Raw genomic sequence first — 13,466 nt, forward strand, 5'->3', positions numbered from 1 at the left:
TTTTTTTTCCTTGAGAAAAGTCTCATTATTGTGAGGTGCTTGTGTGCAGAGAATATTCTATATAATATATATTATATCTATAGACTTTAGAGTCGTCTCACTGTAACGAGACACGAGCAGCCGGTGACGAGGTCGCCTAAAGGTGACTTCATAAAAGAAAAGAAAAATGGGAACACAATGTGCTCGAGGCCTCTGGTTTCACATTAACACACTGTCAAATATTTATGTAACTCAAAAATGAATCTTTTTAATGATTAAAGAGAGAAATCCACGTGGTCAGGAGGATAATCATTTCATAACACGTTTTCAACACTCTTATGTCTTTGTGAATTTCATACCCTGCTCTGTTCATGGTCACAAAATTATACATTAAAACCCATAAACAGGCATTGTAACTGCACAGAAGACATTTTTTTGCAATCAAATTGCTTCTCTTAAAACTTTGCAAAACCCAATTTAATTTATACTGTTTATTGTGTTAAGTTACTTTTTTTTTCAGATTTCTATTATATTGCATTGGCTCACTTTTTACAATGCATTATACCAGAGTTTTATTTCTTAATAAATTGATGCATTTTGTTAAATACTCTACAGTCTAAGATGATATTATTTTTTATTATTGAGCATTTTATTATCGAAGGTTGTGCAATGCCTCGCCTCAAACAGAAGTGCAAATTGGTTGCTGGTGCAACTGTTTTTACGGTGTTGTGGGATGATTTTTAAATGTTTTGGGTATGTTTTGCTGTGTACTGTCAGTTGCTGGTGTGTACTGCTGGACTAGAAGAGTCCACAACAAATTTCCCTACGGGGACTTTAAAGTATATGAAATGAAATGAAAAATGAAATGTTGTATTATTTTTTGCAAATTTAGTTTTTATTGTTAAAGTGTTAAAAGACCCAATCTGTAGCCCTAGTGCTGAAAAATGCTGAAATGTTGCTTTTATTAATGTTTCATTAGAGATCACTGAAGGCTTTTTTTTCTCGTCTCACACTAACGGCTGGACCTGAAAGTATCTAACAGCTGCAGCGGGATGTTTGCACTGATAAATATTAACCCTTTGATGCATAGGTAGGTCAAAAATGAACGGTATGCAGGTTCTATGGACATTTATAGGAGGGTTTTGTCCTTATCAGGGACTTTTGTCAGGTCTTTACAGGCGCCTTTTTACTGCTGAAAGCCTCTTATCTATTTCTGGAGTGATCGCTCACCTACATTATTTTACACAGCGAAGCGATTTTATATTTGACACGCTACATGTGTTACACGTGGATCATTATCTGAAGGCCTCTTTTCACCTCCAAAAATTCTCAGTAATATTTACACACTGATTACAATTTTGTAAAAGAATATCTGCTTTCATAATCCAACAACTCCACTTCTTAACTGGCTAATATCGGCACGCACCCAGCTTCACTGCAGCTCAGTAGCATCAATAGAAGAGAAACTCAGTTTGCTTGCTTTGCGTTTAGATGCTTTTCAAACCTCTTAAAGCTGAGAAAATTGGTTTGATTTCCTTCAAAAACACTGGAAAAAAATTGAACGAACCATGTGGCAAAAAGTGTCCCGCAAACTGCAAAAAACAAACAAACAAGAAAAGATAACCAGGAAATGATATGAAAATTAGCTTGGGGACATTATAAGACAGCATCAAAAAAGAGGGAAAAATGTCCAGAACATTATATTTCAGTAGTTCAGTAGTTTTATCTTAAACTACGTTACAGAAGAAAAAAACAACATTTTTTCAGCATTTAAGTAATTTTCATTTCATTTTCAATTTTAAGCAATTTAAAGGTGACAAAAATTACCTAAAACTAAAAATGAGAGAGGAGGGCTATTTGAAATAATCCCCCAAATAGGCTCAAAATTATGTCACAAAAATATTAAAATATATAAAATAAGTGCATTCATTTCGTTAGGTTATTTTCTTGTTTGTTTTCATTGTCTACTTTTTATTTATTTATATTTTTTTTTCAGGTAACTTTCTTTGTCACTTTTACACATTTTTTGATAGTTTTTGGGCTATGTTTGCTCAAAGGGTTAATGTGGGTTTTTTTATGCATCATGGTTTTCCTCCTCACCTCCATCAGCAGCTCTCTGTTGGTCAGGACGCAATTCTCATCAGGAAAAGTTTCCCAGAGGTTATCAAACGTGGCCGTGCTATCCCTGCGAAGAGAACAGAGTGCATGGTAAAAAAAACAGACATTTTAATTATTAACTAATGTAGGCCCACATAAAACCAGTATGTTACATATCCCCGCTCGGCCTGTGACCAGATGTTTACAGCATAAAGTGAACAACATGAAGTTATGCCTCGGTCACCTGTGACACTCACACTGCAGGATATGTGTCACCCAGAGGCCACGCATTCGCTGATTCGCTCTGTCAGCAACACTGAATTGCACTTGATGAGAGTTCAACGTCCTCATTAAAGGGTGATTATGTAGAGCGTGACATAAACGTAACCTCAGAGGCGGACAAATGTACCTGCTGACTGCAGCCCAGGTCTTTCTCAGCCGGTAAATGGCGTTAGACTGGAGCGCCGACAGGATCGCCTTCAGAGACGAGAAGTTCTTTAACCGCCGACAGTCCTGCAGTAAAAACAACGTACATTCAGTGGATTCACGTCATTTCAAATCAAATAGTAACAATAACCATGCATTGTGACAGTGATGTGTATATATATATATATATATATATATATATATATATATATATTCAGACAACACAGGACTATTAAACAAACAGACAAACAAAAAAAACATACAAAGAAATAATCCAATTATAACAGGTCATTTCTTTGTTTGTTTTGGGGACTTTTTTCCACTTTCTTTTTGTGTTTTTGTTTTTTGTTTTTCTTGCAGGTTTTTGTGACATTTCTTCTTTTACTGCTTATTGCGTTCTTCCCAGCTTTTAAAAGAATTTGAGTCAATTTGCTCAAGTTTTCAAAAAGGTTAAGGAAATTCCATCAAGGCCCTATTGAGAAACTGCATTCACAAAATGAGATGGATGCAATGGCACCGTGACATCTGACCACAAAAATGTAAGTCCAGGTGGACGTTTGTGCCTTGAGGCGTTCTAGAGAAACCGTGTTCACGAGAGTAAGACAGACGAGGTCACAGCAAACTTGACCTTTGACCTTCAACCAAAATCTGATCAGTCCATCCTTGAGTACAAGTGGACGTTTGTGCCAAATTTGAAGAAGTTCACTCAAGGTGTTATCGAGGTATCACCTTCACGAAATTGGGACAGACGGCCAACTGGAAACCATATCCCTCCAGCCACGGTTGGGTTAGGGCCACGGTATGGGAGCATTAAAAAAATAAGTGAATAAATAAATGGCCATAACTCACTGATTAAAAAGTATATTTGCACAAACTTCACATGGAGCTCCAAAACACACAAACACTACTTTTTTGGTTTTTTTTTTTTTTTTTTACACTGACAAAACAAAAATCCCCTCATTGACCATGAAGTTACTTAACAAAATACAGTTTTTATTCACTGGATGCGTGATCGTGACATTGAGCGGCACCAGACAGAACAGGAAGGTTCCTCTGAATCATGTGATTATTATACTTGATGCAGACTGAAAAAAAAATCAAACTATTTCCAGGCGTCTCTTTGTGGCTTTTGCTTTTTCCTGGAGTTAGAACTTGAATGCCAATATTCACAAAAATAATCGTAATATTTAGTCACCTGGGCTACTCTGATCCACTTCTCTATGACGCGGGCCCTTTGAGCCGGCGTGGTGGGTGGCCGGTGGGAGGACGTGGGACCGGAAGTGGCGTCCATTGGCCGGCACAGCAGGGACGTGATGACCTGGTTGGTGACAGCGTTGAACTGCGCAACGGTGGCTCGGATGGTGGGAGACATGTTTTCCTTCTTGTCTCTTTGCGACCACATGCAGCCCAGACACTGGTACGGCACCACTTTGACAAACAGAGCCTAAAAATATCACAAAAAACAATCATGAGCCTTTAATTATCAGAAATATGTGAAATAGACTGATCAGCCAAAACATTAAAACCACTCACAGGTGAAGTGAATAAAACTGCTACGAGGTCTGCAACACGTAAATGCCGGGACAAAAGGTCTCCCAGCAGGACATGGCAGCAAGACGGTCCACGTTCAGGGTTTTTACCAATACATTTCCAGAACTTTAAGACGGATTTTCGAGGTCATAACAACCATCAATACTCCTTATCAGTTCTTTTTCATCAGCATATAAATTGCTTTTCTAAATATATATTGTTTAAAAGTTAGAATGAAAACTGAATGTTTAAATATAACTGAAGGACTGTTGGTTATTTATGAGAGGGGAGTGGGGGGTGTAAATAAAAGGGGAGGCATGTAGTATACTTTTTTAAGCATTTTTTTTTTTAATTTTTGCTTTAGAGGAGGGGTATACAACTTTAAATGGCTGTATTTTGTTTTTATTTTACTGCTGATTTGTAATGAAAATATTCTTTCAAAGGCATTTTTTTTCTTTTAAAAATCATCAAAACTTTTTTAAGTAAAAGAAAAATCCCCCATTTTTAAAATTTTGGCTAATTTTAAAGACCAAATTTTGGATTTTTTTTCACCATTAGAGGTATTTGACTTTTTTTTGGCCATTTTTTTTCTTAATTTTTTAAAGCAATTTTTAAAAGAATTCAGCCATTTGTTTTTGTCATTAAAAATGTTCAGCGATTTATTTATTTATTTATTTTTTTAAATTTGACTGATTTAAAAAGAAATTATGTGGGGAAAAAAAGCAAAAATTACACTACTCATCACTCAGAAACTTTAAAAACAGAAATTATTGTTGGATTGTCCACATTTCTGAAGGCCCTTGAACACATCATGTGTTATAATACAGGTTTGTACGAAGCCTGCGTGTTATTCACTACTTCTGTCAGCGGTTTGAATGTTTCTGGCTGATCGCTCCTCTCACATACAGAGTCCATTCGGGTGAGCTGTTCAGCAATGGCTGCAGCAGAGAAATCCTCGATGCTGCCAGGATCCAGAGAGTTCTCACATCCTGAGTCCTCATCACCAGAAGCCGCCTCGTCTTGTTCCAGATCTGCAGAGCCGCCTGTTGTTTCATCTTCTGGAAAAATAACACAAAGCAGGACTCAAGAATTTGGTTGGATGGATTGGCACAGAAGGCCTCATCATTTTTTGGATTTTGGAGGATCACCTTGTTTCTGTAAACTCTTGAGCAGCACCTCAGCTTGCCCCGCCAGCGAGCTAAAGTTGGGCTGGCTGCGCATGTTGTCGTGGACGGCAGAGCTGATCCTCAGGTGATCGAGCAGCAGCCTGAGCGCCGGGTGCAGCGGAGGGTCCCTGAAGTCCTCACTGTACTCATCCAACCACGTCTGGACGAGGGCCAGCAGAGGGCTGCAGGAGGCAGAGGAGGGATCATCACTCTTAAACTACTGAAATCACAGTGACGCATCAGAGACTAAAGGTCCAAAAGTCTTACCTCCTGTAGCATTCACTGTTGTCCAGATCTGAGGCAGCACTGTCTCTGTTGGGGTAAAAACAGACTTAGCGTCACTCCTCAGGTTTTTGGTATATTTTTAATCATAAGTTTGTACCCTGCAACTATCCCAACACTGATCTCCAAACAACCACAGTCTGAAAGCGCTCTGTGCATAATGGTTGTTGTGGAAAGCCTCGGGATAATGAGCACCTGCTGGGTACTTATTATGACATCAAAGCATGTTGCTTTGCCAGGAGACAAAGTAGAAAAAGATTCTGACGCAACACGCTTACTTTTCATGTGCAACAACCAAAGATGTTTTCTCTGAATCGAGCACAAAGGGGAGGATGCCTCACCTGAGGCTCTTGATCCTGTTTGAAGGGACACTCCATCCATTTTTTCAACAGCTTGATATCATAACAATATGGGTAATAAATGTGTGAATAAACCATTTTAAACTTCCTGCTCATTTGTCAGCAAAAATCCATGGTTTTGTATTTTCTGGGGGATTTTTACCTGCTCTCAGGCTGTTCCTCAAACTGTAGATTGTACTAACTAATTTTTGTATGTCCACTGCCACCAGGGGTACAAGCAGAAGCGGTCCAAATTTCGTCAGATGGTTAAACCAAGCAGTCATATATGAACCACAATTATCCTACTGCACTGTAGGGCTGCCCCTTAAAAGCTGGATATTTGAATCATCAGTCGGAGATGAGATTGCTTTAAGTCAAGCAGTCGTTCTTCTGTAACTCATAACTTTAACTTCACCTTTTTAAAGAAATCAAGCCAAGTTCCTTAGGTTTGAAAAGGTTAAAAAAACTGACAAAGCCAGACACACAGTGGTAGATAAAGGTGAAGGTACCTCTGGAAGAGCAGCTCGATGAGCTCGGAGCTGCCGGTGAAGGTTCTGTATGTAGAGAGGAAGATCCGGCCGTAGTCCTGCTCCTGGCAGCCCGCGTCCAGCAGGTGACCCACGAGGAGGTCCAGGGTCGCGGCCTTCAGACGCCGCACCTTACAGGTTCGGTACTGTACAAAAGCGCAGCACGGACTCTTCTCTCCGGGGTCGGGGGAGGAGGGGACAGGCTCCCGGCGCAGAGTGACCCCGTAAACTGCACCCTCCTCAAACTCCTCACCCCACTCCTGCACTGGGTTCTGGGGACAGTGAAGGTGGGACAGAGCGTCAAAGAGAGACTGTTCTGCTCGAGTCCCAAAAATACACAGGTGCGGGTCAGATACACAAATATATCCAGTGATGTTACTGGTCACAACATGAGGGTCAGAGGTTTGGCCCTGAGGAGATACATGCAGTGAGCCTAAACCCTCTTTAACGGCTTTATGTAGTTTTCTTTATGACAAACAAACATTGCTGCGTCTCCTGCCCCGATATTGTTGCATTTTTCTGCTGCAATAGCACCACAAGAAGTTGTTTTTTTTCACCAAAACATTGCTGCATTTCCATGTGGGTTAGCGCTACAAAAAAGAGGTATATTTAACAAGGCACTGCTGCTTTTCCTGCTGAGATTTTATCACTAAAAGCCTTTTTTTTTTTAAATACCAGGACATTGCTGCATTTCCCGCTATTATCGTGCAACATAAAGTGCTTGTTTTTGCAGAGATTGCTGCACCTTCAGCCAGGATATTTTTTTATTTAATTATTTATTTTTTATTTTTTTTAACAGATATTCTTGCTGTTAAAATGCCACAGAATGTGTTTGTTTGACATTGCTACATTTCCAGTACCACCTAAAGTGGGTATTTAAAGCCAAAATAGGATCTTTTTTTATTAACAAAGTGCTTTTTGTGCCTAAACATAAACACACATTAACCACACCATCTCTGAAATGTAAAGAAACAAAGTTCCAACAAATCCAGAACATAAGAATTTGTAAATATAACAAAGCCTGACATACTGGCTGTCCCGCTCCATAAAAGTACATGGGTGCAGGTCAGATACACAGATATATATCCAGTGATGTTACTGCTCACAACACGAGGGTCGGAGCTTCGGCCCTGAGGAGGTAAAAATAGCAGCGAGCCTTTATGACCAAACAGCAAACACAAACAAGTGACACAACATCCCGCTGGGACTCACAGTGATCCCACATCAGCCACAACGACTATGCAACATGTACTGATACTCACAACCATCAGTCCAGGCCTGCAATGACCACAGAAACAGTCTAGTGTGTAATGATAATAATTAACCCCTTAGAACCTGGATCGACATCAGTTTTGTTGTGCTGCGTTCAGACCCCTTTCACGAGCATTTAAATCTATGAAACCTGAAAAAAAAAAATGTATATATATATATATATATATATATATATATATATATATATATATATATATATATATATATATAAAGTAAAAGTGACAAGAAAACAACTTGAAAATGAACTGTGGGTTTAAGATTTTACACCAAAAACAAAGAAAAAGAATTCAAGAAAACTATATTCATAATTCTTATATATCTATATTATAATCATATACATAATCACATCATATCCATAAGTGTCTAAATGTTTTACAGATTTTGGGAAAATTGAAACTCCAGAGGGAGAATTAACCTTTCCTTTAACCCTTCCCTCCCCACCCTGGCTGGCTTTGGATGACCTGTGATGTCTAAGTCATATAATATAAAAAGTGACCTAAATAAAAAAAATAATATAAATACATACATACATACATACATACACACACACACACACACATATATATATATATATATAATATATATTCACGGTTTCTTGAGGTAATTTTCTTGTCTCCTTTTTTGCACTTATTTTCAGGTAATTTTCTTTAACTAATTTCTTGCTCATTTTTTGGCCATTTCTTGCAAGGCTGCACATTGAAGTCCTCCCATGTTTTTGAAAGACATCAAATGCAAACATCAATTTGCTCAGGTTTCAAAGGGTTAACCCATCCATTCTACATGCTGCTGTTAGCCAATGCTTTTCTACAGCACAGCAACCGTACGTTTCCCAGAATTTTGTAGGTTCACATGAATGTTTATAGACAAATACAGGATTACCAAAAGGTTAGGACATCAAATAGTACACCAAAGCAAAACACCGCATAAATGTCAGCGAGTTTCCATCAGCATCAAATGACCAATAAAAAAAAGTGCTGGAGGAGTGCAGGCTGTTACTTCAGCATCATGATTTTGTTCGGGCTGTTTTCATTACGTATTCAGGCGAGGTCGGAGCTCGTTTGATCCCTGTGAGCTTTCAATCAGTGTTTGAGCCGTTTCTCCGTCAGCAGCTCACACAGTGGAACGGGGTTTATTGAATGAGAGAGCTGAGTGCTTTGTTCATCCTCTCAGGTTATATAAAGTATAATGGCACAACAGCTGTGAAGCACATTTTTAAAAAGTGTACAGTAAAGTAAACAGTATGTGTGTAAATATGCCATCAGTGAAGACTGAACACAAACCGCATTATCAGGTCAAAAATTAAGGTAACAAAAATGAAGTGATTTCTCTTTTTTTCCATTTTTCAGCAAATCATTTTTAATTAAAATCAGATTTGAGGGGACATAAGAGTGCAGCTCATCTGCAGAACAAAAGATATGCATTAAAGCCAAAAGACACCTACATCTGTTCATATTAACCATCATTAAAGCAACGGTCAAAATGCTGGATCCTACATTTACCATTATGCAACATGATAAGATAGATTTAGTTGGTATTTTTATGGAAATGCCACAAAACATCACATCCTTGTACACCAGGGAGAAAAACAGAGTATTAAAAAAGCTAGGGATATCTATATTTATAATTAGCATAAGATGATCATAGTTACATATTTTTAAATATTTTATACAATAATTATACTTTTTAACACTTTTTCAGGGTCTTCTTTTGCTTTTGAATATTATTTTTATCGCTATTACAAATTTCAGGTAATTTTCTTGCACTTTTTACTAATATCTTGCAAAGTTTTGGGACATTTCCTCTTTTGTTGCTTGCTTGCATTGCCTTCTTCCCATGTTTTTATAAAGACATCCATCCATTTGCTCAGGTTTCAAAGGGTTAAATTCCTGATGCATCATAACACGAGGAGCCAAAAACAGGTCTTGCATGACCCGTATCTGATCCATGTGGTTAATGTGCAAATGGTTTACAAATCTATACAGATACCCTGGAGTAAAGTTCAGCAGCTCCTGCGCTCTGTTCAGAGCAGAAAATCATTTGTGTCCTGAACTTTTAGATCTGAATAAAAAAAGAAAGAAAGAAATAAAGTCATTTATACCTAAAGTTTTGTCTCAAGGTCACACCTGGTCAATTTGTGCACACAGGAAGCCAACGACAGGAAAGAAACTTCAGCGTCACAACATGTAAAATCCAGCCGAGAGGACTCGCGTCTGCATATGTAAATGATCATTCAAATGGAGACAAAAGTTAAGCTGTCATGTCTGCTGGTGCAAACCGGTATCACACAAACCCCTTTGTCCCTCAGAAACCGGGATTGTTTCTGGAAACTGATGGTGCATTGTGTCTCACTGTTGGTGTAAGCTATGGTGGTGCTAAGCACTGCCAACAGACAAATCTAAATCTGATCTGTGGAGATCTGATTATGTCGACTTCTGTGGCATTTAACACTTTGAAACCTGTGCAAACTGGTTTGATCTCTTTTGGAGGCAGTGAGCAATTTGGCAAGAAAAGTCCCACAAATTGTAAGAAAGTAAAAAGGGACAAGAAGAAGCCCTGAAAATTATTATTATTTTTTTTTTAAAGGGAAATAATTTAAATAAATATTTAATTAAAAATAAATAATTTAATTATTTTAATAATTGAATAAATTATAAATATAAATATGTATACATATAACACATACTTACCTTTAAAATTATGTTAAATATACTGTACATGTACATTTTCTTTTTAAATATTTAGCACTTTTTGGAGAATTTCACTCTTTTATTCTGACTTATTCTCATGTTATTTTCTTGTCTTTCTTGTTTTTCTTCTTTACATATATATATATAAAAAAATTCTTGCTCATTTTTGGCATCATGTCTTGTGAAATTGCTCATTGCCTTTTCCCATGTTTTTGCAGAAAGTTAAACCAATTTGCTCAGGTTTCAAGGGTTAGTACAAGTGAAAAAGCCGATCCCGGAGCAGCAGGAGGACTCACTGAGTGACACACTTTAACACAGAGGAGCAAACACAGCCTTAGTCATGTTCTTGACCTTTCGCAGACCCAGTTCAGTCTGTGCCTCTGCTGTTCTAATGTCACTTTGAGTCACAGAGCACGGAGAAATAAATACCTGTTGATCTCTGACAACAGTTTTAAAAAAAGATGAAAGGTTATTTTAAACTCCTTAGCACCATTTAAGGGTCCAGTGTGTAGGATTTAGGGAAATATATTGGTAGAAATGGAATATAATATTTTCTTCAGCGTATAAAAATAATAATTGTTGTGTTTTTGTTACCTTAGAATAAGCCGTTTCTATAGGGAGAGGGTCCTTGTCTACAGAGATCGGCATTTTGCACCACCATGTTTCTACAGTAGCCCACAATGGACAAAATAAACACTGCCTCTACATTGGGACATTTTTGCATCTGCCACCATAGTTAGCAGCCCCTCCACGAAGATCAGCGTTGAAAAAACAGTGATTTTTTTGACGTGAAACTGCTTTACTTGGTGATTTTGCTGGTTTGAATCACCTTGTCCGTTTGTTTTGGAGAGGAAGAGATCTCTGTGGACAAGCGAGCCATCTGTGACGTGCCAAAAGCATATAAGAAACACATTTTTAATAAGAAACTCCTTTCTTCAGTGATTTTATATGTTTTGGGGAGGAGAAGACCTCTGTGGATAATTTGGCTCCCAGTAAAAAGCTCCTGAATGTCTAGATCTTGAATTATCAGAAAGAAAACTGCGGGCCTTCTCAGACATGCCAAACAGCATTGGAGAAACACTGATTTTTAACGTGAAACAGTTTTATTTTGTATTTTTTTTAAATCACCTGGTCCATTTGTTTTGAGGGAGAGGCCTCTTTTCATAATTTGGCTCTGGATAAAAACATCTGGATCTTAATTTATCAGAGAAAAAAAGGAGCACAGATTATCAGGTGCTGGAAAAGCAGCCCATCTGTAACCTGCCAAACAGCATTAGAGAAACACTGATTTTTAACTTGAAACTGCTTTATTTAGTGTTTTACCAGTTTAAATTAGCTGTCTGTTTATTTAAGAGAGGAAGAGACCTCTGTGGATAATTCAGCTCCTGTTAAAAGCCTCCTGAACAACACACACTGAAGGAAGTCTTACAGGGAGAAATTTCAACTGGTTGTAATGTGCAATCCTAAGCGCTAGATGCCACTAAATTCCCTTAAATCTCACATACTGGACCTTTAATATAATTTTTAAATTATTATACATAATGAAGCATCACTCTTTTGTGCCTGAGTTATTTAAAAAAAGAGAGAAAATAAAGGATGTGTCATTTTGAGCACCCAAGATTTGTAATTATAACAATTTGAAAGCCAGGTCAAAATTTTTTTTATTTTTTTTTTTTTGTAGGCTCGTTGCGCAACAGAGAATATTTGATGACTAGGATTCCTCAGAACACAATTAAATGTTTAAATAAAATAAATAAAACAGACTAAAAATAAATGAATAATCAAAAATAACAACCGGGTGTTTAAAACATTGTTCAGTATAAATATCTCAGGAAAAATAATTGATGCTTACTATCTCTGTAATGGTAATTCATGAGAGGCACAAACTCAGGCTTTTGGTTTTACAAATTACAAAAATATGTATTTACATAAAAATATTCAAGAGCCAAGAATCTTCTGTTAATCAAGGGAAAAGGGAATTTGGGAATGAATTACACTCTTTATAAATTACACTCTTTACCTGACTTCATTTATCGACCGGTTTATTCTTAGATCATATCAATAATCTTTTCTCTTACCATGGTTAACTCCCATTTTCCCATCGCGTCCGATATCCTAAGGAGTGTTCCTGCTTTCCATCTCGACAGGAATCGTTGGGCTGAAAATTAACGTCCACGTCTCGGAACAGTCAATTTATGGCTGCATCTTCTTATAATTAAAACGAATTTTAAAATTCTCTTGTGTGAAGCTACATTAACGCGCTTTTATTAACATTACAAAGACGACTTTGAGCGCAAAGTATTCGCTACATTTTAAGGCGCCAGAAAAATGCAGAGCTGCTCCCATGTGACGGTCTAAAACTGTCCCGACTTGTTTTATCTCCGTGCAGGCACACAGACAGACAGTAGGACGGTGGACAGGTTTGTGTTCTGCTGTCTCCACAGTGAAGTGTCCTCGTCCTGTGACTGTGGACAGTCGTAATGACACTGTTGGTTTTATGGTGGGAGGCGACTTTGCGCTGCTGTGCTGACTGTAGGAAGAGTGAGAGGAGGTGTGTCTGTCTCTGTGAGGGGAGGGGGCTTTAGGCCTGTGCTTAGGGATTGTTCTCTATTTATCAAAGGGACGTGGCTGAGGTGCACTTTTTTTGACCCCTCTGATGCTACAAATATGAGTGACTTGGGGAAAATGCATGACCATCAGTCCACCATAAATAAGTTATTAGATCACAAAAATTGCAAACAATAAAAAAGTCAAAAGTTAAAGTTTGTATAATTATGGAGTTAGAAATAAAGATGTAGTTTTTTTCTTTTGCCGTGCATGCTTATTAGTTGGTCCTAATAGGGTTTTGGGGGGTATAAATTTCAAATGAGATATGAAGATAAGGTGATTTTGATGAAAAATCAATATTTTGAGCTCAGTTTTTTTTTTTTTTTTAAGGAAGTGTCCATTGCACCCGATGTGTCCAGGATCATCAGAAATGTAAAAAATCTAACAGTAATTTCTGTTTTTTCAGTTTCTGGCTATGATAAATTGCGTAATTTTTGAACTTTTTAAAGAAAACATGCCTTTCAAACTCGTTCCTTCTTTTTTGAATTTTTTCTTTAAATTTGAATTTTAAATTGATGTTTTAAATATATTTACACATACACACACACACACACA

At 37.6% G+C, this 13,466-nt stretch overlaps 1 protein-coding gene across 3 annotated transcripts in view; it reads right to left on the reverse strand.

The window, feature by feature from the left end:
• rgl3b (ral guanine nucleotide dissociation stimulator-like 3b) overlaps nucleotides 1-12,821 on the reverse strand; it is a 29,274-nt gene extending 16,453 nt beyond the window's left edge. The window contains exons 1-8 of one of the 3 annotated variants that reach the window (XM_088091185.1): nucleotides 12,383-12,821; nucleotides 6,328-6,617; nucleotides 5,466-5,510; nucleotides 5,181-5,380; nucleotides 4,939-5,090; nucleotides 3,698-3,946; nucleotides 2,486-2,589; nucleotides 2,080-2,164 (exon numbers count right to left, since the gene is read on the reverse strand). In XM_088091185.1, the coding sequence (XP_087947311.1) occupies nucleotides 2,080-2,164; nucleotides 2,486-2,589; nucleotides 3,698-3,946; nucleotides 4,939-5,090; nucleotides 5,181-5,380; nucleotides 5,466-5,510; nucleotides 6,328-6,617; nucleotides 12,383-12,406 (1,149 nt within the window). In that variant the 5' untranslated portion in view covers nucleotides 12,407-12,821. The remainder of the gene's footprint in view (nucleotides 1-2,079; nucleotides 2,165-2,485; nucleotides 2,590-3,697; nucleotides 3,947-4,938; nucleotides 5,091-5,180; nucleotides 5,381-5,465; nucleotides 5,511-6,327; nucleotides 6,618-12,382) is intronic. The other 2 variants (XM_088091184.1, XM_088091183.1) reach the window with 2 other exon arrangements.
• Between the last annotated feature and the right edge of the window lie 645 nt (nucleotides 12,822-13,466).

The sequence above is a fragment of the Plectropomus leopardus genome, chromosome 18 (assembly GCF_026936395.1).
Source record: "Plectropomus leopardus strain MGB_pleo_1.0 chromosome 18, ASM2693639v1, whole genome shotgun sequence".
NCBI lineage: Eukaryota > Metazoa > Chordata > Actinopteri > Perciformes > Serranidae > Plectropomus > Plectropomus leopardus.